Consider the following 25,850-nt stretch of genomic DNA (forward strand, 5'->3'; position numbering starts at 1 on the left):
AGAATGGCATCTACTCAGTTAACTGGTCTCAGCCAAAGCTCTTTAAGAGATGAAGGGACTTTTAACACATATATGTTCAATTGTGTCTCTTTATAAACATTTACAACAATGGAACAATGAGATAGTATATTCTCTAAGAAGGAACAGGCTTCCCTGGTGGCTCAGATGGAAAGAGTCTGCCTGCAATGCGGGAAACCTGGGTTCGATCCCTGGGTCAGGCAGATCCCCTGGAGGAGGGCATGGCAACCCACTGCAGCATTCTTGTCTGGAGAATTCCATGAATGGAGGAGCCTGGCAGGCTTCAGTCCATGGGGTTGCAAAGAGTTGGACGTGACTGAACTGAACCAAACATTGAAAAGCTATAATCTCAAATAACATAATACCACACTGTTTAAACCAAGACGATACTAAGTTCAAAATCTAGCATAAACAACTTTAACTTAGTTTTATGTTGCCTAGGATTAAACCAGGTTGGGAAAATGCAGAAGCACTGTAGAAACACGCTACAATCCCCAGGCCCTGTGTGGCAGGCTGCAGGCACTTCGTATGTTCTCTCGTTCAGTTTCCACAGTAACCTTATGAGATCCTATGTGGAAGGGACCACCACCATCCTAATTTCCCAAAGGATATCAGGAACGTGACTGCAGCTGCAGTTCGGAAATAACAAGTGGCGGAGCCAGGACCCGACTCTTGGCCTCTGGCTCTAGAAGGCAATTTCTCACTCCCGCCTACTATCCTAGACGTTTCTTTAAAAGAACTTTGTAAACTCACAGGAATCAGCAACTCAGCATGTTTGATCTTTCAGCCTAATTTAATACTGTATAATTTATCACTGTACTGTCATCTCATTTGGAAAAGATTGGGCTAAATACCAAATATAGCTACAATTTTTGCTCTTTGTTTCTAAAAAGAGAGGGGGGAAAAGGGGCTGTTTCCACTGGATCTGCTGCTTTCTGTGCACTCTCTGCTTTGGTGGAAATGTTCCATTGCTTACATCATAACTGGTTGCTATGGAGATGACTGATTTTAAAAATTAGAGAGATTTATTCAAATAAAAAATAAAAGAAGCAGAACTGTTCAGAAACAAAGGATCTTGCTATCATATAAATGTCCCTACAAATGAAAAAGGAAAGCTGCAACAACTGAAGAAAAAAAAAATCTAAGGTGGCCTCACAACCTCTCTGAAGTGAGACTGAACCTCAGAGTAAGTTCTCCTGGTGGAAACAACCCAAGCCAGCTCCAATGTTTGTTTCCTGCTCTGCCAGGACACTTGTGGATGACTGTGATAGGCGTTTCCAACTCCAAAGGAAGCTTATCCACCAGCCCTGCCAATCAGCTTTGAACTGGTTCCTGAGTAATGCTTTCAGGGTGAAGCTCTTCCTTATAAATGCCTATGAAACAGCAGTTACTCCCAATTCATTTTGCAAATGCTGAAAATCCCACACAAACACATAAACAAGTGGAGGAAGCTGCTGGACAAAGTGAAAATCCCGCTAATCTAATTTATAGCTTGGCTATCAGTTATCACAAGACAAGCACTATTAACCAAGAAATTCAACAGAACTTAAAATCATTTAAAACTTTCAGGTTAAGCCACGCTTACAGAAATTAAACTTTCTCCATTTCTAAATTTTATCTTTCAGTCATTCAAATACTTTCCCTGGATTTGCACATTTACCCAGGAAAGGACCCCGTTGCTTCAGGGGCACTCTTGGGGAACAGAATGATGGAGCAGACAAAGATGGTCAATTGCAGGGTTTTCCTCACCCTATGCAACAGGAGGTGCTCAGCTGACCAAGACTGAAGTGTGAGCTGACAAGTGAACAGAAAGACCAGGAAAGAGGAGGCAGTGTCCGTGACCGCAAGACCACGGTAATCCGTGCCTACTTCATGTTCAAATCGCTGTGCGAACATGCCAAGGCACCAGTGCGAGGCACTTCATCACAAAACACACAGGCTGGAGCTATCTTTCTTTCTCTCTTAACGCTTCTAGCTGCTCATGACTGAAAGAATGAAGAAATACAAAGGACTATTGGAAAAATGTGAAAAGTCAAAAATGGTGTCCATTTTTGAAAGAGAAGTCATTTTCTAATTTTAAAGTAAACTGCAATAAACTATTGAGATTAAGAGGTTTTCCTTACTTAGAAGACTGAAAATTGAGCACCTTAAGGTTTTGCAACAGACGGTAGAAAAATTAACCACAAATGCTTAATCTGAACGACTAAAGTGTTTCTTGGGCTTTAAAATGATTCCAAACTATACCAGGGAAAACAGCACTGGCTTGGTAAAGTTATGTTTGGTGCTTGGATGATGCAAAATAAAACCCGCTCACATCGAAGGAACTTAAGCTCACGTGAAGGAACTGATGTGGTGTGGGGAGTGAAGGACTTGATGTCAAACCTAGACAACATGTGTAATTGAAATTCATTTTATCAAGTGATCTTCCTAGGTTAGGTGAGACTCTGCTCAAATCCTGCACAAATGTGGACAAAACTATCACCAAGTTAGGATAAGGAAGCTCGTTTCCTTCCGAAGTGTCCATCTCCAAACAGTCATGTCTGTTTCCCATTATAATCAATATCTTGTTTGTACTGATGTCAATTTGGCCAAGAGAATAGAAGAAAAATCAGGGTTTACTCACCACAAGGAGTCCCTGTGACACCACATTCCACTCTACAAAGGAAGTGAGAGTGCTCCTCCCTTCGGTCTGATTTATGAGAGAGAAAGAGAGAGAGAACGTTGTAATGTTGCTACGCTACTGAGAGCGCCAAGGTGAGGAGGAGGAGGGGACAACGAGACCTGCAGTGGGAAGACCCTGTAACGAGACCCTGCTCTCTACAAACGAGCATGGAGGCCCGGCCTGGGAGGGGAATGACGGCCGGCCGTGACTCCTGGAGAAGTGGTGCGAGCATGCCAGAGGCAGCACAAATCACTCAGGTTGGAATTAAGGCTTATGTCTGAAAAGAGGGAAAATCTCATGTGTGTGTGTGTTCATGTGTGAAGTTCATTTCAGGGAGAACTATCTTGGAGGAGGTAAGGCAGGGGGAGGAAACCCAACGGGTTAAGAAACGCTAAAGCATCTGAAATTCTTAATTTTTCAGGAGATGAGAGAGATTTTTATGGGGTAAGTTACCACTGCCTTAAAAACAGAAAGGTACTTGAAGCTTCCTAAGAGATATGCTTAAAACCAGGGTGAGAAATCAGTAAAATTTACTTGCACGTATTTTATTTGCTCTAATAGTAAAAGAAAGATACTCTAGCGTTTACTACTTAAACCTCACCTACACTTATTGCTGTCTGAAATATCACAGCAAAGTTTTCAAAACCATCAGTTCTTGGCATCAGATGGTATCATTTTTCTCTACAACTTCGCTCACCTTCTAACTCAAGTAAGACTGAGGATTCTAAAACACAAAATGAAGTCACAGCTTGGAGGAGGAAAAAGCATTCATAAAAATGCCAGGTAAATTAGAAATACACATACAACTGTTATTATTTATTTATTCTATAAGTTTAGAAAAATAACATTGGGTACCTCTTTAGCATAAAGCACATTATGCTACATTTAGCGAATATAGCTACTGTGGAGCAGTCTACTTCTCTAAAAACAAAATGCTTTCATTCTTTCAAGAAACAAAGATATCTCATATAATAAACCAAAACTTAATTCCCATTTTCATCTCATCATTTAAAGAATTACCTTAATTCAAGAATTTTCTCAAATGTTTTTCCAAAATTATACTACCCTATCTGAGAAAGAGGGAAGAAATACATAAATCAATAGGCTTTTAGAGAACCTGCATGTGTTTATTATAACCTACAACAAAGTATGTAAGGGCAAAGATTTTTCAAGATTGTTAATTCGTTAGCAATAATTTTCACCTAGTTATTCTTGAAATTGCTAAGGGTGGGTGTAAACGTTTTATGGAAGCAGTGCACCCTTTGCAGATAACGTGCATACAACTACAGAGTCAAGAAAAATTACTCCGTCAACATCTCAAAATAAAAAAATATTTTCACAGGGTCAGAGGCTGGCAAAGTACCCATCAGTGGAGCAGCCACAACACAGGCCGGTCTCCTTAAGGGCTGCTGAGTGGCCTCAGCCTGAAGGAAAAGCAGCGAATCGGCTTTGTGTCAGGGCCGATTAAACCCCCAAGCCAAATCCTGTGGCCAGTTTACGGAAGATTCACAAGTGGGTTCAAAGAGTCCATTCTAAAGCAGAAAACCTGGGAGACTGTCAGCTTCCACAGGCCCGACAAACACCGTGCCAGACGTGACTGAACGTACAGGAGGTGAGAGCGCCGACCCCACTTCTGAAAGGAGGGCTGTGCCAGCCCTTGGCCACTGTCGGACGCTGACAACACAGCACCAGGGCCTGCAAACTACTCCTGCATTCATGCCAGCACCTTAACCACTTTGACAAATATCCTTTCTTCTCGCTCCCCAACTTTTTGGGTATAATTTCTAAGAACTAAGAGACTAGGAAGACAATAACTTTGTTTTGGGCTGCAGCTAGAGGCAGGTGGAATTTTAGTTCCCTGACCAGGGATCAAACCTGTGCCCCTGCGGTGGAAGGATGGGCCCTTACCCACAGGAAGTCCTTGACTTGTTTTTTTAACAGAAAGGAAACTAAAACACAGGAGTGTGAGAAAAAGGAAATACAAAAAAAATACAATTGACCTCTTTGCTGATCTTTTTCATTTCTTCTTATCTCTTCGAAAAAATTAAACCAGACTGAAGGAAAGAGCACTTTTTGCTTGCTGAAAAAGATGGAACATGATACAGCCACAGGAAAGAAAAGTCAAATAATCCTGAACAGAATAGAATGTTGGAAGAAAAAGAAGGCAAAACTTGTCTGATTAATAATTTTGTAAAAGAGAAAACATATTCATATACTCCTAAAATATCTGAAAGGTTTTAGACTTAGTATTAACAATAGTTTTGGTAATACAATTTTTTACATTATATTTTAAATTTCAAATATTTCAAGTTAGGTGCTCTAAAAAAATAATGCTCAGAAGACTTTGCTTTCTAAATTGCTCAAAGAAAATATGGACTGCAGCCCATGTTACCGTCAGCAAAGTACTCCATTCTGATAAAGCACGCTTACGGCGCTGAGACAGGGAGGCAGGGTCTTCGTATTCTGTCTGATCTGCCTATGCTCACGGAGTGCTCAGAAGTGCTGCCGTTCTGTTATACCATTTTAACTGCGCTTCACGTTATATACACATACATAACTGACGGCATAAAATGTAATTTTTCAGAGGAGCCAAACTGCAGGAGAACAGGAATCCTCCGCCCAGGAAAACTGAACGGCGCCTTGCAGCAGGGTGACGGGCTGCCCTCTAGTGTCGGCCTGGCTGCAAGAGCGTGAAAACAGAACAGACTTGATTTCTGCTTTAAAATGTCACTCAGATTAATTTAGATTAAAAAGTATTTTAGAGAAATATATGAAAGTTATCATCTTTATTTTATAGGCTAAAAAAAAAAAATCTGAAAAGGTCTAGAAAAGGTTGGCTCCAGGGACCATCGACCCACTGAAGCCACCAGGAGCAGAGAGAGGGCTGAAGGTATCCTGGCTCTCTCCAACAGCTCTCCCGGTTTCCAGAACAAACACCAAAGGGCTTCTCTAGGCAACCTTGGTGCCTTGCTCCCCCAGGGGACACAGACACAGTTTAGATGCCTCTGCCACAGCAAGAACTCGGCTCTTCAAATAAGAGCCGCGAAACAGGGGCCCTTGGGAATACGGCAAATCCCCTTCGTCATTCACCCCGTGAACATCCACTGAGGGCTTGAGAGACCCCAGGAGCCCCTACAGAAGGACGGGGTCTTTAGGTTACACAGCCTTTTGACCCTTTACCTCATCATGCCAACAGCCACACAGAACACGCTTAAAGACAGCTAGAGCAGACACTTGCCTCACACTGCTGAGCCGAGAATAACTTAGAGGGAACCCAGCTCATGGAGCAGACATCAAAAGCTACATATGGCATGAGTTATTCTATGTTAGGCAGCCTCACCTGGCTTTACCCAACTTTCCATGTGTTCATCCTTGTTATGCAATCACACATGAAGACTTCTGTTTAGTAATGTCTTACTAGATTTTTTTTTTCCTGGTGTTCTGAAAAGGTAACTGAAATAACCATGACTTTATTGAGCTCCCAAAGGTGATAAAGAAATAGGGATAGTATAGAAGGTGAGGCTTTGTGAATGTTACAGACGTCTTCCAAAGAGGTTTCCTGGTATGAATAGGCCTTCTTAAAACTTCTTCCAAAGGCATAAAGCAAGTACTTGAATAACTTAAAGTTGATGGTAAATTCCTAAAAAAGATTTCCCCATTTGACTAATTGTACTTAATACAATATAAAACATACTTCTTTCATTCTCGAAGCAGAGTAAGAAGACAAGAGTATAAAGCATTACATATAACAACGATATGATCTTAATCCTTGTAATTGTTTTATTCCATGCAATCTTGCAAAGGAGTTTTTACTCATCATAATATCATGATAAATAAATTCTTCTAATTTATATTGGAGGGATTAGTGGAAACAGTGTCAGACTTTATTTTTGGGGGCTCCAAAATCACTGCAGCCATGAAATTAAAAGACGCTTACTCCTTGGAAGGAAAGTTATGACCAACCTAGATAGCATATTCAAACGCAGAGACATTACTTTGCCAACAAAAGTTCGTCTAGTCAGTTCAGTTCAGTTCAGTTCAGTTCAGTCGCTCAGTTGTGTCTGACTCTTTGTGACCCCATGAATCGCAGCACGCCAGGCCTCCCTGTCCGTTGCCATCTCCCAAAGTTCACTCAGACTCACGTCCATCGAGTCCGTGATGCCATCCAGCCATCTCATCCTGGGTCGTCCCCTTCTCCTCCTGCCCCCAATCTCTTCCAGCATCAGAGTCTTTTCCAATGAGTCAACTCTTCTCATGAGGTATCCAAAGTACTGGAGCTTCAGCTTTAGCATCATTCCTTCCAAAGAAATCCCAGTCTAGTCAAGGCTATGGTTTTTCCAGTAGTCATGTATGGATGTGAGAGTGGGACTGTGAAGAAAGCTGAGCGCTGAAGAATTGATGCTTTTAAACTGTGGTGTTGGAGAAGACTCTTGAGAGTCCCTTGGACTGCAAGGAGATCCAACCAGTCCATTCTAAAGGAGATCAGTCCTGGGTGTTCTTTGGAAGGAATGATGCTAAAGCCGAAACTCCAGTACTTTGGCCACCTCATGCAAAGAGTTGACTCATTGGAAAAGACTGATGCTGGGAGGGATTGGGGACAGGAGGAGAAGGGGATGACAGAGGATGAGATGGCTGGATGGCATCACCAATTCTACGGACATGAGTTTGAGTGAACTCCAGGAGTTGGTGATGGACAGGGAGGCCTGGCGTGCTGCAATTCATGGGGTCGCAAGGAGTTGGACACAACTGAGCAACTGAACTGAACTGAACTGAACTGAAAACTGATTAAGGCTCATTTTCAAAAAAGCTGAATGTCATTCGGTACTTACTAAATACCAAGTACACACTCATTTACTAAAAGAGAAACTTCCAGGACTTTAGTCTTTGAAAAGAAAACAACATATAATTCTGGATATATTGTATATTAAACTCAGTTTCTGTGGTTATTGATAATAATGTTATTAATTATACATTTAATATACCCATGGAAGAGTCACCTACTTCATAGCTAAGTTTCACATATTATTATCCATTTCAGTATTCTGAAACTTTTTGGAATGAAATGTATTTTAAAAAGTGATGTAATGTTAGAAATGCAACTTGGGCAACTGTGCTAAGAACTGTAATAATGTTACAGAGAGGGACTACATAGAGTAGAGGCATGGAGATAGAAATACGGAGACAAAAACTGTACAATCCAATCTCTAACCTCAAGACCAATAAAGCATCAAGATTCATGTAAGCTTTATGTTTTCATCTTCCTGTTCCTGGTTTCGGAAGAGAAGGGAGGAAGGAAACTAGCATCTGTTCCTGTCACTACACTGGGTATTCTTTTCACATCTCTCCATCTTTGCAGTAAAAGATGCTGGCACTAAATATCCCCTTTCTGAGGATGGGGACACAGGCTGAGAGAAGTCAAGTGATGGCTCATGAGTCATCAGTTCCTCAATGCTGGGCCAGGCTGTCTGATTCTTCCCACCAGGACAATGTCTTTCAGGGTTTTTCCCTCTCACAAATCAGAGGGTGTCTCACCCATAAGCAGGTAAGGCTTGCCAGAGCACGAAGACGGTGGCTCTCAAATGAGATGGAGGAGGAGCCCTGCAGGGGGAGTTCCGTAGGAGCTACTGATGCTATCCGCCCCTCCACATCCCAGCCTAGAACCTGCTCCTCACTTTATACAGACGATGCCCAAGAGGCTGGGGACGTGAAGAAAATAAAAGTACAGGCTGAGCAGCACAGTGGCCATGTGGTCGGGCCTGGCCCTCAGCGCTGGGCCCTTTCTATACTTCCCCGGTGGCTCAGATGGTAAGGAATCTGCCTGCAGTGCAGGAGATCTGGGTTCAATCCCTGGTTAGAGATCCCCTGGAGAAGGGAAAGGCTACCCACTCCAGTATTCTGGCCTGGAGAATTCCATGGACAGAAGAGCCTGGCAGTTCATAGGCTTGCCAAGAGTTGGACACGACTGAGCAACTAAACACACACACACACAGACACACAGACACACACACACACACACAGAGACAGAGACACACACACACACACACACTCTGCATTATTAACATTTGTCGCCTAGCCAAAACAAAGTTCTGGTTCAGAACCATTTGGGAAAAAAAAAAAGTACAAATAAAAAGTAGAAATATTATATAAGCATATTATATAATATTCACTACAAAGATAAACAGCATTAGTTGATGCATTAAGGGCCAAAGTATGAAAGAAACTTAATGAATTATTCCTATTCTAAAAAAAATTTATCCAAGTTGATTATTAAGCACAAGTAGCAAAAATAATTTAAACCTTTACAATAGTTCATCATCTTAAACTTACCTTAGGCCATAGCAAGGCAGGGTGAAGAGCCTGAACAGGGCCAGGAAGACTCTGACGGGAAGCAGGGTGAACACATAGAGAAACGCGTCCAGGCACAGAAAGATTCCAAAAACCATGAGCTGGATTTTAAAAGGAGAAAGGAACGTAAAAGACAAAATGCAAAACAAATTGTTCTTTAAAATATTGTAGATGAAAATTTCAAACAGTCAAGGAATTTCTAAACTTGGTAGCAAATTCATTTCTCGTAACTTGGCTATGGGAGTAACAAGTTAACAGTTCTCCTTGTGGAAAATGAGCCATATTCTAATAAAAGATTCCTTTTCAAAATGCAAGCTTGTAGTTCTTCCTCTGGAGCCTTTGGCTTATCATCTACACAAGTCAATTATTCAAAAGACAACTCACCCTCAACCACAACTATGCCACATCTGACGTAGCTCTCTGGGTACTTCCTCAAGCTGCAGAGATGTTATAGAAAACCTTTCAGGTAAAACTTAAACTCTAACTTTAAAGTAAAGAGATTACTTATTTTAATACAATTTAAGGTACACTTGAACTTGCTGTGCAAAGAAGTCATTATTTCTAACTGGAGGAGTAGCAGTTATGTCTGGAGTAGCAGAGTTAATGTCTGCACCTCTTCTCCTTTCTCGTGTGCTTGCCACATCCTTCCTGTTTCGGGTGATACTGTACACTTTCATCTGTTACATTTAGGACTATATTTCATGCTCTCCACACTTCATGGCAAATAGAAGGGAAAAAGTGGAAGCAGTGGCAGATTTTATTTTCTTGGGCTGCAAAATCACTGCAGATTGTGACTACAGCGATGAAATCAAAAGACGCTTGCTCCTTGGAAGAAAAGCTATAACAAACCTAGACAGTGTATTAAAAAGCAGAGACTCTGCTAATAAAGGTCCATATAGTCAAAGCTGTGGTTTTTCCAGTAGTTATGTATGGATGTGAGAGTTGGACCATAAAGAAGCCTGACTGTTAAAAGAACTTACGCTTTCGAATTGTGGTGCTGGAGAAGACTCTTGAGAGTCCCTTGGCCTGCAAAGAGACCAAACCAGTCAAACCTAAAGAAAATCAACCCCGAATATTCGTTAGAAGGACTGAAGCTGAAGCTCCAATACTTTGGCCACCTGATGAGAAAAGCGGACTCACTGGAAAAGACCCCGACGCTGAGGCAAAAGGAGAAGGGAGTGGCAGAGGATGAGATGTTTAGACGGCATCACCGACCCAATGGACATGAATCTGAGCAAACTGTGGGAGGCAGTGGAGGACAGAGAAGCCTGGAGTGTTGCAGTCCACTGGGCTGCAGAGTTGGACACGAGTTAGCGACTGAACAATAATATTTCACAGATGGAGGGTAGAATCTTGTGATGCCTTAGCAAATAGCCACACCCAGGCTGCTAACCTGTACTATTTCAAGAGGGGTGACTTTCTGTACATTTGACACACAGACATGGTATGATGTACACACCCTCACACACAACACTCCATGTATTCTTAGTCAATAAACTGACCTCCAGAAATGTACTAAGTAGCTAACACGCACACTGTTACTGGAAGAACTGCATACGCTCCCTGCAATTCATATGCTGAGGGTCTGACCACAGCCCTCCCTCCCCACACCCCAGAATGTGACTGTATTTGGAGTGGGGGCTCTTTAAAGAGGGAATCAAGTTGAAATGAGGTCGTGAGGATGGCCCTTATCCAGCATGACTGGCGCGTCCCTGCAGGAGCTGCTAGGAGGCAGACACACCCAGGGAAGATGATACGACACCGATCAGACGGAGAACACAAGCAAAGGGAGAGGCCTCGGAAGACACCAGCCCTGACGACCCTTCCATCTTGGATCTTCTGACCAGACTGAAATCGTCTCTTACAGAATCGGACTTTCTGTTAGAGAACAGTCATCCTTCTTAGGCTTAGAGAAACTTGTTTTAGTATTGCTTCTCATCTATGGCAAGCAACAATTAACAAACGTCTAAGGGCCTTCCCATCACATTTTAAATCAGCCCAGGAAGCAAAAAATCCCCCCACCCCTGCACGCTCAGCATCTAGGGACCACCGGAGCTATCACGACAACAGATCACAATGTGAAAATGGAAGGCAGCATGCGGCTGTGATCAAAGACACTTCAACTGGGGGCCAGGAAAGCACCCAGCTATGCCTTTCAGGGTTCAGAAATGTGAACAAGTGACTCCATTCCTGTACCTACTGCTCAGGTGTTACGTTTGTTCACAAAGCACAGCATTCTTTTAAATCCTTTGCAAACGATAATGAGAAAATGTCCTTAAAAGACAATAAACAAGATGTAATCCTGAGAACAATTACCCTTGAGGGAGGGAGAGGAATCCCTGGGCGCCCTAATGGGCGCTCCAGGGCGTCTGGTTTAATCTACTTGGTGACCCAGGTGTCTGGGTGGCTGTGCCAAGAGGGACTCCTGTGTCCTTGGGCCTTTGGGCGTGCGGCATTGAGTGCTATTGCTTCATCCCTGTCAGCTCCTGAGCTGCTGAGTGTCAGCCCTGCTCGGCACACCAGGAAGCCACAGTTTTGGTGGCTGGACCCCGGCCTAGGGCTGCACGTTGGAGTGCAGGAGCTGGCCTGCGCGCTGCGGCTGTCTACCCCCAAGCCCCGCAGGTTTGAAGCCATGTGAGCGCAGCAAAAGATCTCAGGCCCAGTTTTTGCTAGGTATAGAAGGGAGCGTGCTTTGGCATCTTGATAAAATGTTGTAGACTGTTGTGGCTGCTTAGTCACTCAGTCGTATCTGATTCTTTGCGACCCTATGGGCGGTAGCCTGCCAGGCTCCTCTGTCCATGGGATTTCACAGGCAACAGTACTGGAGTGGATTGCCATTTCCTGCTCCAGCGGATCTCCCCGACCCAGGGACTGAACCTGAGTCTTCTTCACTGCAGGCAGATTCTTTGTCCCTGGGTCACCACGGAAGCCCGCCTTGATAAAACAGAGAGGATTATGATTTACTTTTCATTGGCATCAAATAACCACAAGGCAGTCACGCAGTCTGAAGCAAGGGCTGATGGAATTGTCCCTAAAATGTGCAAGGTGTTAACTACAAACCAGAGAGACTGGTGTCATATGCGACCCTCTGTCTCCCTTCTGAGAAATAAAAATCTCCTTTAAATGTCACTGGAAAGGTCAAAATGAATACAGTGGTGTGGCTAAAATCAAAGCAGAACGATGCTGCTGGAATCCATCTCGACCGTGGGTGAACACCCGTCCAACCAGATGGTAGTCACGTCACCGTGCGCCTGGGTCCCTGTCTCTAGCTCGCCCCGTCCCCATTTCTCTCCTGCTCCAGCTCCATGCACCCACCCCCGCACCACTTTACCCATCTTGTAGAAGGTGATAAATTATGTATGTCTAAGTTATAACTATCTCTTGCCTTAGCTGTGTCTGAGCTTTACGGGGTGGTGGAGGGGGAAGCCTTATAGACATGTCATCTCTCTGAACCAGCAATTATATGAATTAAAAAAAAAAGTGAAGTCGCTCAGTTGTGTCCAACTCTTTGCAACCCCATGGACTTGTAGCCTACCAGGATCCTCCGTCCATGGGATTTTCCAGGCAAGAGTACTGGAGTGGGGTGCCATTTCCTTCTCCAGGGGATCTTCCCAACCCAGGGATCGAACCCAGGTCTTCTGCCTTGCAGGCAGATTCTCTACCAGCTGAGCCACCAGGGAAGCCCAATTATATGAAATATAACAAAATGCAAAGACACCAAAGCATAATGAACATGATTCAAGAAGAAATCCTACACTGCAGTTGACAGCTTTTACCTCTTTTCCAGCTGGTGGATCTTCCCAGGGTTGGATGACAAAATGCTACCCGAGGTTTTGTGTGAAAACTTCCCAGGGCTGACTCAGGCTTTGATTTCTTCCTCCTTCTCTCTCTTAACTGAGCATTCATTGCCTTTCTGTCTTGCAGGAGATCTTGTGTGGAAGGGTTTCAGAAGCCTTTCGCAGGTACTGGGCAACAGGGCCAGGCGCTGGCCTCCATCCAGCCTCATCTCCACCTGGACCTCATCACCATGCCCTCAACTCTGCAGCGAGGTTCAGGGGCTCACCTGGTGCCTGAGCAGCAGAGGCAGGGCCAGCCCCCAACAGGTCTGCAGAAGACGTGGCTTTGAGACTGAAGCACTATTTCTACTAACGACACCTGCCACTCAGCCTCAACCTTGCCACTGGATTTGTATGTTAAAAAAAAAAAAAAAAGGATTTACCACTAAGTTTTTAACATCTGAACCTCAATGTGAAAACCACGATTCTGTAACACTGGTCAACATCACCTGCTAGTGAAAAGTTCCACAACCAGCTGTTACCACACTCATTTTGAACCTACTGCTACTGCTCTTGATCATCTGAAAGATACTAGCCTCAAAACAAGTAAAAAACAAATAAAATGCCGGCCCCTCTCCACGGAGAGCAGAGCAAGGTTTCTTCACCTTTTAAAAATGTTTCTTTTTTTGACCAAAACTTCCTGCCTTCCTTTTAATGCCACTTGGAATTTCAAAATAAATAAAATGTTATGGCTACAATTAAAAGCAGCACAGGGATTTGGAAGATGCCTCTTTGAGCTGCAGAAACCACCTCTGGCAATTCTGTATCCATTCCCCCACAGCCCCAAGCAGCGCCTGGAGCAGAGGGCGCTGCTATGGGGTAGGAGCCGGGAAGCAGGGGTCAAGCAGGAGGAGGGCTTTCTTTCTGCCCCTGCTCTCAGTGTGTGAGGCTCTGGGTCCACTCCTGCGTCTTGCTCAGTCCTATACATGGGATACGAGGTCACTGAGGAGGGACCCCTTCCCCAGGGAATTCAAAGTTAGCGAAGAGGACTGCATGGTAAGGGCTGGATGAAGGATGTGCTCTGGGGACAAGATAAGGGCTGTGCGCCAGCTGGGGTGGGGACGGGGGCTGGGGAGTGGGCACCCCGGGGAGGCAGGAACGGTCAGCAAACCTCCCCCACGAGGAGAAAGATGGGCACGAGCTGCTGCCAGGCACGGAAAGAAGGAAGCACCTTGACAAGAGCGCCTGAGTGCTCTCTGCTAGCTTCACAATGCCATCTCAGGACTGTCTCATTGACATAAAAGCGAAACAGCGGCTGCAACTACCTCTTCTTAACATACCCTCACACCACAAAGCAACAAAAAGGCTTTACATGATATTTTCATTCAGTTCCTTATTTTGAAAGGAAGTTTTTGATTTATTTTTCCTAAATGTTTATCACCTGTCTGACTGTCAAAAGAGCAGAACTGAGTTCCTCCACTAGAGAGATCAAATCTGCCTTCTGTGACTCTTTCCCTTGCTGCCACATCCTCTCCTTGTGGGCAAACTCATTCACAGGGTCACGGACTGCCGGCCCTCCTGAGATGACCGAGTCCAGCCTCCTAATCTCAGACAAAGACAGTCAAAGCCAAAGCAACGCCTTGATTGGTGGACCTGAGATGAGAAGGTGAGGTGGTTCATCTCCACCCCAAGACCCCCTGTGCAACACTAACCTCTCCTTTGCAACAATAACATATTCTATGCCCCAAACACAACGTTCTATACCTACTGTCATACTTATCTCTTCAACCTGATGTGACCTATGTAGTTACTATTTAAGACTAAGCAGATGAATTCAATTTTCTATAAATAACTAACGTACAAAGCATGGTAACAATGAAAAAGACTGTCAAAATGCACAGAATTATAAGGCAAAGAAAAGTCAAAATTATGATTTCACCTTAGTTCTACATCTTAGAATAGGCAAAGCTATATAAATGTATGTTATCATAGAAAAGTAATTTTGATGAAAGTCTTCATAATAATCACCCCTACATCTGACATGTGTTTAACTTGAGGGATAGATTTCTTAAAGAGGTAAATTAATCAGCTGGCTTGAACCTGAAGAGCGCACACCTGGAATGGTCTTGACTTCTCCCTGTTTCCTTCATTTCCAGTCTACGCTGAACATCGCTATGCTTCAGAAGCAGAGCTCTGGAGGGGGCCGATGTCCCCTCACCACCCTCAATCTCTTTTTCCCTTTGCTGGAAAAGCCTAATCTACCCTGGCCCAGTCCCCGTGCAGCAGGGTGGCTGTGCAGCTCAGTTTGGCCAACAAGGCATCAGCGGAAGAAGGCACACTGGGCACCTCTGGGGAAGCTTTTAATTTATTATGAAAGGGTCAGTGGAGAAGGCGGCACTGTCCATCTCCTCGTCTCTGACTGTAATGCAGATACAAGGTCGGAGGTGCAGCTGACGTCTTTCTCGTGAAAGGCAGTAAGGGGACCAAGAGCCAATCTGCCAGTGATGGTGAAAGAGAAAAAGGCTTGAGTCCATGCTAGCCTCATGAATCCGCTGGAAACAGATCTCCTTCCTCTAGGCTTGTTAACAGTTTTCAAAAACCTTTTCGTTTAAGTCACTTTTAGGTATTCACGCTCAGTCACTCACTTGTATCTGACTCTTTACAACCCCAATGGACTGTAGCCCACCAGGGATTTCCCAGGCAAGCATACTGGAGTGGGTTGCCATTTCCTTCTCCAGGGGATCTTCTTGACCCAGGGATAGAACCCAGGCCTCTTCTCTGTGTCTGCTGCATCAGCAGGTGGGTTCTTTACCATTGTGCCACACTGGGGAGCCCATTCTGTAATACAATACACACAGCTAAAAGTATTCTCGAGGAGAAAGTCTTAATTTCCTTCCGATGCCAGCCTAAACCCCTTAGTCTAACCCTCAGAGTCACCTGGTTCCAACCCGTCCTTCCAGTGTGCCTGTCCTTTGTGTTCCTGACAATCTCCCAGCTCTGGGTCTCCCTAGTATATCTCACCCCCTCACCTCTACATGGACTTCCCCGTGGCTCAGATGGTAAAGAATCCGCCTGCACTATGGGAGACCCAAGTTCAATCCCTGGGTCAGGAAGATCCCCTGGAGAAGGGAATGGCAACTCACTCCAGTATTCTTGCCTGGAGAATCCCATGGACAGAGGAGCCTGGAGGGCTACCATCCACAGGGTCACAAAGAGTCGGAAAACATGGAGCAACTAACTCTAACCAACACCTCCACGTATGCCCTGAACTGTGCAGCAGTGAGCTCTGTGACCTCATCACCTTGTCATTCCCTTCACGAGTCCCGTGTTTATCTCTGTACTTCCCCACGGCAAAAGTGCCTGGAACATAGCACTCAAATCAAAACCTGAGAAGATAAGTAACTGCACGAGGGTGGGTGGGTGGTTGTTCAGTCACTAAGTTGTGTCTGACTCTTTCTGACCCTGTGGACTGCAGCACGCCAGGCCTCCCTGTCCATCACCAACACCCGGAGCTTGCTCAAACTCATGTGCATTGAGTCTGTGATGCCATCCAACCATCTCATCCTCTGTCGCCCCCTTCTCGTCCTGTCTTCAATCTTTCCCAGCATCAAGGTCTTTTCCAATGAGCCGGCTCTTCAAATCAGGTGGCCAAAGTATTGGAGCTTCAGCATCAGTCCTTCCAATGAAGGGGTGATTTCCTTTCGGATTGACTGGGTTGATCCTGCTGTTCAAGGGACTCTCAAGAGTTTTCTCTAGCACCATGGTTCAAAAGTGTCAGTTCTTCGATACTCAGTCTTCTTAATGGTTCAGTGCTTACATACGTATATGACTACTGGAAAATTCATAGCTTTGACTATATGGACCTTTGTCCGCAAAGTGATGTCTTTGCTTTTTAAAACACTGTTTAGGTTTGTCATAGCTTTTCTTCCAAAGAGCAAGCATTATCTCTGTAGCCATCAGCTAAACCCCCATGAAAGATAAGCTTCAGTCTCAGATAGCTTGACTGCAAGGAGAAAGGGAAGAAAATATTTTTCCTAAAGGTTCTTTCTGCCTGAGATCAGCAATCCAAGAGGCTGGGGGTCAGAAATCATGACCCTTCCAGAGTTAGAAGAGCCCTTTATTAGCAAGTGAAGCAGGATGGTTAGAAGTAGAGCCGGAGATCAAAGAGGGACACAGAGAACCTTGAAAACCAGTCCCCTCCCAACCACTCCCTGCTGGACTCAGCCCAGGGAGACTGCCATCCCCACTGCAAATAAAACGGCCACTGCAGTACAACCAGGGGACAAGAAACCTTTCAAGCCTTTTCCTGTTCTCCCAGGGCAGGGCACTGCAATTTGCTAAGTGGAGATGATGGAATTCCAGTGGAGCTATTTCAAATCCAGAAAGATGATGCTGTGAAAGTGCTGCACTCAATACGCCAGAAAATTTGGAAAACTCAGCAGTGGTCACAGGACTGGAAAAGGTCAGTTTTCATTCCAATCCCAAAGAAAGGCAATGCCAAAAAATGCTCAAACTACCGAACAATTGCACTCATCTCACACGCTCGTAAAGTAATGCTCAAAATTCTCCAAGCCAGGCTTCAACAATATGTGAACCGTGAACTTCCCGATGTTCAAGCTGGTTTTAGAAAAGGCAGAGGAACCAGAGATCAGATTGCCAACATCTGCTGGATCATGGAAAAAGCAAGAGAGTTCCAGAAAAACATCTATTTCTGCTTTCTTGACTATGCCAAAGCCTTTGACTGTGTGGATCACAATAAACTGTGGAAAATTCTGAAAGAGATGGGAATACCAGACCACCTGACCTGCCTCTTGAGAAATCTGTATGCAGGTCAGGAAGCAACAGTTAGAACTGGACATGGAACAACAGACTGGTTCCAAATAGGAAAAGGAGTACGTCAAGGCTGTATATTGTCACCCTGCTTATTTAACTTCTGTGCAGAGTACATCATGAGAAATGCTGGACTGGAAGAAACACAAGCTGGAATCAAGATTGCCAGGAGAAATATCAATAACCTCAGATATGCAGATGACACCACCCTTATGGCAGAAAGTGAAGAGGAGCTAAAAAGCCTCTTGATGAAAGTGAAAGAGGAGAGTGAAAAAGTTGGCTTAAAGCTCAACATTCAGAAAACGAAGATCATGGCATCCAGTCCTATCACTTCATGGGAAATAGATGGGGAAACAGTGGAAACAGTGTCAGACTTTATTTTTTGGGGCTCCAAAATCACTGCAGATGGTGACTGCAGCCATGAAATTAAAAGACGCTTACTCCTTGGAAGAAAAGTTATGACCAACTTAGATAGCATATTCAAAAGCAGAGACATTACTTTGCCGACTAAGGTCCATCTAGTCAAGGCTATGGTTTTTCCTGTGGTCATGTATGGATGTGAGAGTTGGACTGTGAAGAAGGCTGAGCATCGAAGAATTGATGCGTTTAAACTGTGGTGTTGAAGAAGACTCTTGAGAGTCCCTTGGACTGCAAGGAGATCCAACCAGTCCATTCTGAAGGAGATCAGTCCTGGGTGTTCTTTGGAAGGAATGATGCTAAAGCTGAAACTGCAGTATTTTGGCCACCTCATGCGAAGAGTTGACTCATTGGAAAAGACTCTGATGCTGGGAGGGATTGAGGGCTGGAGGAGAAGGGGACAACCGAGGATGAGATGGCTGGATTGCATAACGGACTTGATGGACGTGAGTCTGAGTGAACTTCAGGAATTGGTATGGACAGGGAGGCCGGGCGTGCTGCATTTCATGGGGTCGCAAAGAGTCGGACACGACTGAGTGAGTGAGCTGAACTGAAGTGAGATTTGTAAAGATCTTAAAACACTTACAGAAGGCTTTGTTGTTTAGTTGCTAAGTCATGTCCGACTCCTGTGAACCCATGGACTGTAGCCTGCCAGGCTCCTCCGTCTATGGGATTATCCAAACAGGAGTACTGGGTGGGTTGCCATTTCCTTCTCCAGGGGATCTTCCCCACCCAGGGATCCAACCTGGATTCTTCACCATTGAGCCATCTAGGAAGCCCACAGAAGGCCTGCCACATAGTTAGCATTCGGATGAGAAAACTGAGGCACACGGAGACAGAAGTGAACTGGTCACAGCCTCACACTTGATAAACTGTGGAGCCAAGATCCAAATTCAGGCAGGCTGGCCTTCGAGTTCATGCCCTTTAACCACTTTGCTATCCTGGCTCTCAGTTCAGGATGCAGAGATACTGCAGTTTAGCTTCCTCCTTGTGTGAAAGAAAAAAATACAGCTCCCAAGGTGGAGCATATGAGCAGTTAGTAGCAGATCTAGACAAGAACCCCTGGAGCATGTGGGAGCATGGAGAAAGGATTGTGAAGGAAAAGAAGAAATGGTGCCCCCATGTCAACAAAGGCTCCAAAATTTCATATCCTTACATCACATTGAGAAGTTCAAGCATAAAAATTGCTAATAACTAGAAAAACTACTTTAAATGTATAAGCAATTCATCTTTATTAAATGTCAAGTATAACATGTTTATCTACTGACAATATTACACAAAAAACCTGTCTTTTTTTCTTTTTAACAATCACTAAACAGGTTCAGTTGGAGATGCTGAGTTGACCTTTCTCTTGACTTTAAAAGAATAAGCATTAATTACATGCTTTATAGTATCTGCAACCCCTCAAGACACAAAGTGCTCTTTAATTATCAAGTTTCTCTTTTTGCAAAGGTTGGGTGGAAATACAGTAGCATTTATCCCCTCAAAAACAAGAACAACATTTAAAAGAAAATCAGTATGGCATTATATATTGGATAAATAAACCCAAAGATAACCAATAAAATTAAGTTATATTACCACAAATGTCTCGACTGCCTCTCAACTCTCACGATAAATGCCTGAAGTGGGACCCCCTCCCCACGTCAAATAAAGGCCTTAGAGACAGCAGAGTGAATTCACGCTATTATGAGATATTTAAGCCTGGAATTAAACTGAAATCTAAGTCTGTTTTCCTCTTTCCTCCACTTAGTCTTATTCAGTTCAGTTCAGTCACTCAGTTGTGTCCGACTCTTTGCGACCCCATGAATTGCAGCACGCCAGGCCTCCCTGTCCATCACCATCTCCTGGAGTTCACTCAGACTCACGTCCATCGAGTCCGTTATGCAATCCAGCCATCTCATCCTCGGTTGTCCCCTTCTCCTCCTGCCCTCAATCCCTCCCAGCATCAGAGTCTTTTCCAATGAGTCAACTCTTCGCATGAGGTGGCCAAAGTACTGCAGTTTCAGCTTTAGCATCATTCCTTCCAAAGAACACCCAGGACTGATCTCCTTCAGAATGGACTGGTTGGATCTCCTTGCAGTCCAAGGGACTCAAGAGTCTTCTCCAACACCACAGTTCAAAAGCATCAATTCTTCGGCGCTCAGCTTTCTTCACAGTCCAACTCTCACATCCATACATGACCACTGGAAAAACCATAGCCTTGACTAGATGGATCTTAGTCAGCAAAGTAATGTCTCTGCTTTTGAATATGCTATCTAGGTTGGTCATAACTTTCTTTCCGAGGAGTAAGCGTCTTTTAAAGCGTCTTTTAATTTTATGGCTGCAATCACCATCTACAGTGATTTTGTTGATACAAAAGAAATTGTGGTTTTGGACTGTGAATTTTAGATTATAACTAGGCTCAAACACATCTTTATTAATCAAAATAGGAACCATTACAATCCATACATTTTTGCCAACAGAAATAAGTTTGTTTATTCCTATAGTATAAAAATCCATGCTTCAGGATTCAATGGACTCTTGGAAACCATTTTCTGCCTCCTGTTGGTTATGGCAGTGTTTTCCTTACAAAAAGCTGTCAAAATGCTTGAAGAAGTGGTAGTCGGTTGGCAAGAGGTCAGGTGACTATGGTGAACGAGGCAGAACTCTGTAGCCCAATTCGTTCAACTTTTGAAGCCTTGGTTTTGCAACACGTGGTTGGGTGGTGTTGTGCAGAAGAATTGGGCCCACTTTGTTGACCAGTGCTGACTGCAGGCATAGCAGTTTTCAGTGCATCTCATCGACTTGCTGAGCACACTTCTCAGATATAGTGGTTTTGCCATGATTCGGAAAGCTGGAGTGGATCAGACTGGCAGGAGAGCACAAGTGTCCAAGGTCATTTGTTTTTTGGTGCAAGTTTGGTTTGGGGAAGTGCTTTGGAGCTTCTTCTTGGTCTAGCCACTGAGCTGGTCATCACTGGTTGTATAAAATCCACTTTTCGTCACACATCACAATCCGATCAAGAATGGTTCATTGTTATTGAAGAGAATCAGAGATGACACTTCAAAACGATGATTTTATTTTGATTTTTCAGTCAGCTCATGAAGCAGTCACTTATCAAGCTTTTTCACCTTTCCAATTTGCTTCAAATGCTGAATGAATGTAGAATGGCTGACGATGAATTCTTTGGCAACTTACGTAGTTGTAAGAAGATCTGCCTTGATAATTGTTCTCAATTGGTTGTTGCTCACTTCCAATGGGCAGCCACTAAGCCCGTCATCTTCAAGGCTCTCGCCTCCTTTCTAAAACTTCTTGAATTACCACTGCATTATATGTTCATTAGCAGTTCCTTGGCCAAATGCATTGCTGATGTTGTGAACTGTCTCTGCTGCTTTACGACTCACTTTGAATTTGAATTAAAAAATTACTCAAATTTGCTTTTTGTCTAATGTCATTTTTATAGTCTTAAATGTAAAACAAACAGCAAGTAGTAAGTCATTAGCAAAAAAAAAATAAAGTGAGAAATTAGCCTTAAAATGGGGTATAACATAACCCCATTTATATAAGAATTACTCCAATATCAAAGGGCCAAAGTGCAATTACTTTGGCACCAACCTAACAGAAGAAGAAACTTCTCTAAACTGAAAAAGATGATATTCTTCTGTATATTTTAAGCAGTAAAACACCTGAAGTATTGGTCTCAGAGACTAAATCAACATGTCTTAAATAGGCCTAAAACCAAAAGCCTTTCTCGCAGGCAACAGGATTAGAACATAATGGCAACTGTGTGTGAGCAGGGTCCACTAAACTTTTCTCACGTTAATAATGTTTCACACACGTACAAGTGAAACCGAAGTTTCAAAAACAAAACAAAACAAAACAAAACCACTTACCCTGAGTACAGGCAATGAATGCAATGTGATACTTTTTCTATTCTTCAATTAAACAGAATAAATCCTCACCGACTACAACTTACTGCATGGGTTATTCCACCTACTAGTGGCCCTACAGCAGACCACAGGTTGAAAAACACTGGTTTATAATGAAGCCCCATCAAGACCTGCAGAGATTTTCCCAGAAGACAACTTAATACTCACAATGACAAATATGAAATGCTTGCAAGTTTCTGTGAGAAATCCACCCAAAAACTTGCTTATAATTTCAATGCTGATAATGAGGAAAAGAACTGTGGTGCTGGAGGACTCTCGAGAGTCCCTTACTATAAAGGAGATCAAACCAGTCAATCCTAACAGAAATTATCTCTGAATATTCACTGGAAGGACTGATGCTAAAGTTGAAGTTCCAAAACTTTGGCCACTAATATGAAGAGACGACTCATTGGAAAAGACCCTGATGCTGGGAAAGACTGAGGCAAAAGGGGGCAGCAGAAAGTGAGACAGTTGGATGGCATCACTGACACAATGGATGTAAATCTGAGCAAACTCCGGGAGAGAGAGGACAGAGGAGCCTGGTGTGTTGCAGTCCACGGGGTCGCAAAGAGTTGGACACAACTTAGTGACTGAACAACAGACGAGGAAGAGAGAAGGATGGGTGTACTGAGCCTGCCTCTGACGAGCTGACAGTTACGGGGGCTGCGGTCACTGTGAGTTATTTCTACCACAGGTGGAGTGGTACAAGGTGTCAGAAGGACACCTCCTTAGTTGAAGTCCATAAAGTCTGCCTGTGGACAGAAGACACGACCCTCTAGGCTCGCCCAGAGCAAAGTGGGAGGCCAGCAGCTCAGACAGATGGGTGGATGAGCGTCCAGGCTACAGAGAGAAGGCAGACCCCTGGCAGGGCCTTCTGCAGCAGCCTCCTACTTCCAGCCCATGGGTGATCACTGGCAGAAAAAAGTGAGCTCTGAAGAGCAGGTTAAGGTGTTTTAGAAGGACACAAGAATTACTTTAAACAAAAAATTCTTTTTTCAAGCAGAAGAAACATCACCCGCCAGGTTCCTCCTGGACAAAACCTTAAAGCTACTCTAATACACAAAACAAGGGAGCTGCCGCCCCGGGGAGGACGGCTGCACCCCTCCCCCTGCCCCAAACACCTCCCTCACCTCCAGGCCTCGGCTCCGACATGGAGCCCCGGAGAAAAGCAGTGACACAGTAACAGCCACGTGTGTTTGAGGATCCTGGCCAAAGGCACCAAACCGCTTCATCATCTCAAATGTCTGCTGGCTCCCCCACTCTCTAACCTCACCCGAATACAGAACCCCCCAAAGCTCTCGTGTGCCACCTGCCACCAAAAACCCACAGAAACAAGGTCTGTCAAGCTGCCCCTTCACACATGCCCCTCCTCCTTCTTCTACCAAATGGATGGGCGGTTAGAAATAAACAAACCTCGGCCAAACTGCCTGTGCCTTCCCTTCTCACCGTCACCGCTCCTCCTGTTGTCACAGCCCACGGAGAAGGCGCACCAGCTAAACCCTTCCACGCCAACCTAAGAGAAACTGATTCCAGGGAAATAACTCGAACATCAAAAGTTCTGTTTCTAAAAATGTATGAAAACGTTGTAGCATAGCTAAAGAATTATTGCTTAACTCTTCCCTTCTTATAAGAAACTTCCATGGATGTACGAGCTGGACCATAAAGAAAGTGGAGCACTGAAGAATTGGTATTTTTGAACTGCAGTGTTGGAGAAGACTTGAGAGTCCCTTGGACTTCAAGGAGATCAAACCAGGCAATCCTAAAGGAAATCAGCACTGAATATTCACTGGAAGGACTGATGCTGAAGCTCCAATACTTTGGGCCACGTGATGCGAAGAACTAACTCCTTAGAAAAGACCTTGATACTGGGAAACACTGAAGGCAGGAGGAGAAGGGGACGACAGAGGATGAGATGGTTGGATGGCATCACCGACTCAATGGACATGAGTTTGAGCAAACTCTGGGAATTGGTGATGGACAGGGAAGCCTAGTGTGCTGCAGTCCCTGGGGTTGCAAAGAGTCAGACACGACTGAGCGACTGAACTGAACTGAAAGCTGAATTATCACTTAACTCTTTCCTTCTTATAAGACATTTCCAGATGGTTCAGACTCATCAACCCTGTGAATGCAGAGGAAAAGGGTAGCCTTGGCTTCGCATCTGATCAGTCCTGGTGGCCTAGGACACATCAAGGGAGCACGAGCACATCAAGGGAGCACGAGCACATCAAGGGAGCACCACATGGAAGGATCCGTGCTGTTGCTACGTGTTTATTCCCAACTGAGATGTTTTCTGTGTTGAAGGTGAAAGAGACTATCTAATTTTCTTTGAAGAAACTGTCCTTTACATTTTTAAAAGTGAGGGCTTTCTGAGAAACTAACACCTTAACAAAGGGTGAAATCAAATAATTTATATTGTGCTGAATGGGGAAAAAAAACTGCTTCTAGGAAAAACAAACTGAAGAGAACTAGAAAGATAAGAAGAAAGTGATTCCTTGAAGAAAGTTATCTGGATGGGACAGAAATGGGAACTGCTGTTCGTATTCTTTAGTCGCCAGGAGCGTCCAGCTTGTCTGTGGTCCCATGGACGGGGAGCCTGGTGGGCAAGGGCTCCTCACTCCGCAGGATTCTCTGGGCAAGAAGACTCGGAGTGAGTTCCCATTTCCTCCTCCAGGGGATCTTCCTGACTCAGGGATCACACCCATGACTCCTGCATTGGAGACAGATTCTTTACCACTGAGCCAGCAGGGAAGAGTCAAATGGGATTCAGCAAGTTTAATAGCGAAGTTACAGATCACTGGATCTGACGCTGAAAAATGTACTTTTGAAAGACTCTTCCTATCTGGGAACTCCTATTCCACCTAATTATTCATGATCACATTATTTCCAATATTTTAAAAATTCCACTCAAGCAGTTCAAATTGTTTTTAATAGAATTAACATGTTGACATAAATTTCAAAATGATGGCAAGTAATTAAAAAAAAAAATAACAGTACCTTTTCCAATTCTCTTGGTATTCGCATACACGTGTACACTCTTTCTCTTCTTTCTGTATACTTGGCCTCATTATGTTCAAGGAAGTACCCTCTGGTTAGTTCGGCGCTGAGGAACCTGAACAGTGAAAGCTCTACAAGAAAAAAAAAGACAAAACAAAAAGAACAGCATTTATCAAGCGCCTTCCATGGCTAGCTGGCGCCCCAGGTGATACATACATAATACAAGAGGATAAAACAAAGCAATCTCTGTTTCGGTGCCCAGAACTGAACTGCGCATAAGCCATCAGCGGAGAGTGAGAAAACTGCTGTTTTTGTGTGATATAAACTGCAAATGTCAGGGGAATATACCAGGGGCCATTGCTATAAGCCAGAATATAAGTCAGAAGTTCTCTGTGAGAGTCTAGTGAGGGGTCTTAGGTGATAGAGGGCCTGGGCTGACGCAGAGTAGAAGGCAGTGCAGAACAAACACACACAGAGTGGGTACTGAGTGCACACAAAACGGAGACACACACACAAACACACAGAGAGCGGGTACCAAGTGCACACAAAACGGAGACACACACACACACAAACACACACAGAGCAGGTACCGAGTACATACAAAACGGAGACACACACACACACAGAGTGGGTACCAAGTACATACAAAATGGAGACACACACACACACACACACAGAGTGGGTACCGAGTGCACACAAAACGGAGACACACACACACACAGAGTGGGTACCAAGTACATACAAAATGGAGACACACACACACACAGAGTGGGTACCGAGTGCACACAAAACGGAGACACACACACACACAGAGTGGGTACCGAGTACATACAAAATGGAGACACACACACACACACACAGAGTGGGTACCGAGTGCACACAAAACGGAGACACACACAC

At 44.2% G+C, this 25,850-nt stretch overlaps 1 protein-coding gene across 1 annotated transcript in view; it reads right to left on the reverse strand.

The window, feature by feature from the left end:
- The window catches only part of TAPT1 (transmembrane anterior posterior transformation 1), a 62,715-nt gene that overhangs the window by 23,403 nt on the left and 13,462 nt on the right, over window positions 1-25,850 (reverse strand). The window contains exons 2-3 of the mRNA XM_040237565.1: window positions 24,951-25,081; window positions 9,008-9,126 (exon numbers count right to left, since the gene is read on the reverse strand). Coding sequence (XP_040093499.1) covers window positions 9,008-9,126; window positions 24,951-24,977 — 146 coding nt within the window. The 5' untranslated portion in view covers window positions 24,978-25,081. The remainder of the gene's footprint in view (window positions 1-9,007; window positions 9,127-24,950; window positions 25,082-25,850) is intronic.

Source organism: Oryx dammah, unplaced genomic scaffold (assembly GCF_014754425.2).
Source record: "Oryx dammah isolate SB20612 unplaced genomic scaffold, SCBI_Odam_1.1 HiC_scaffold_3, whole genome shotgun sequence".
Lineage (NCBI taxonomy): Eukaryota > Metazoa > Chordata > Mammalia > Artiodactyla > Bovidae > Oryx > Oryx dammah.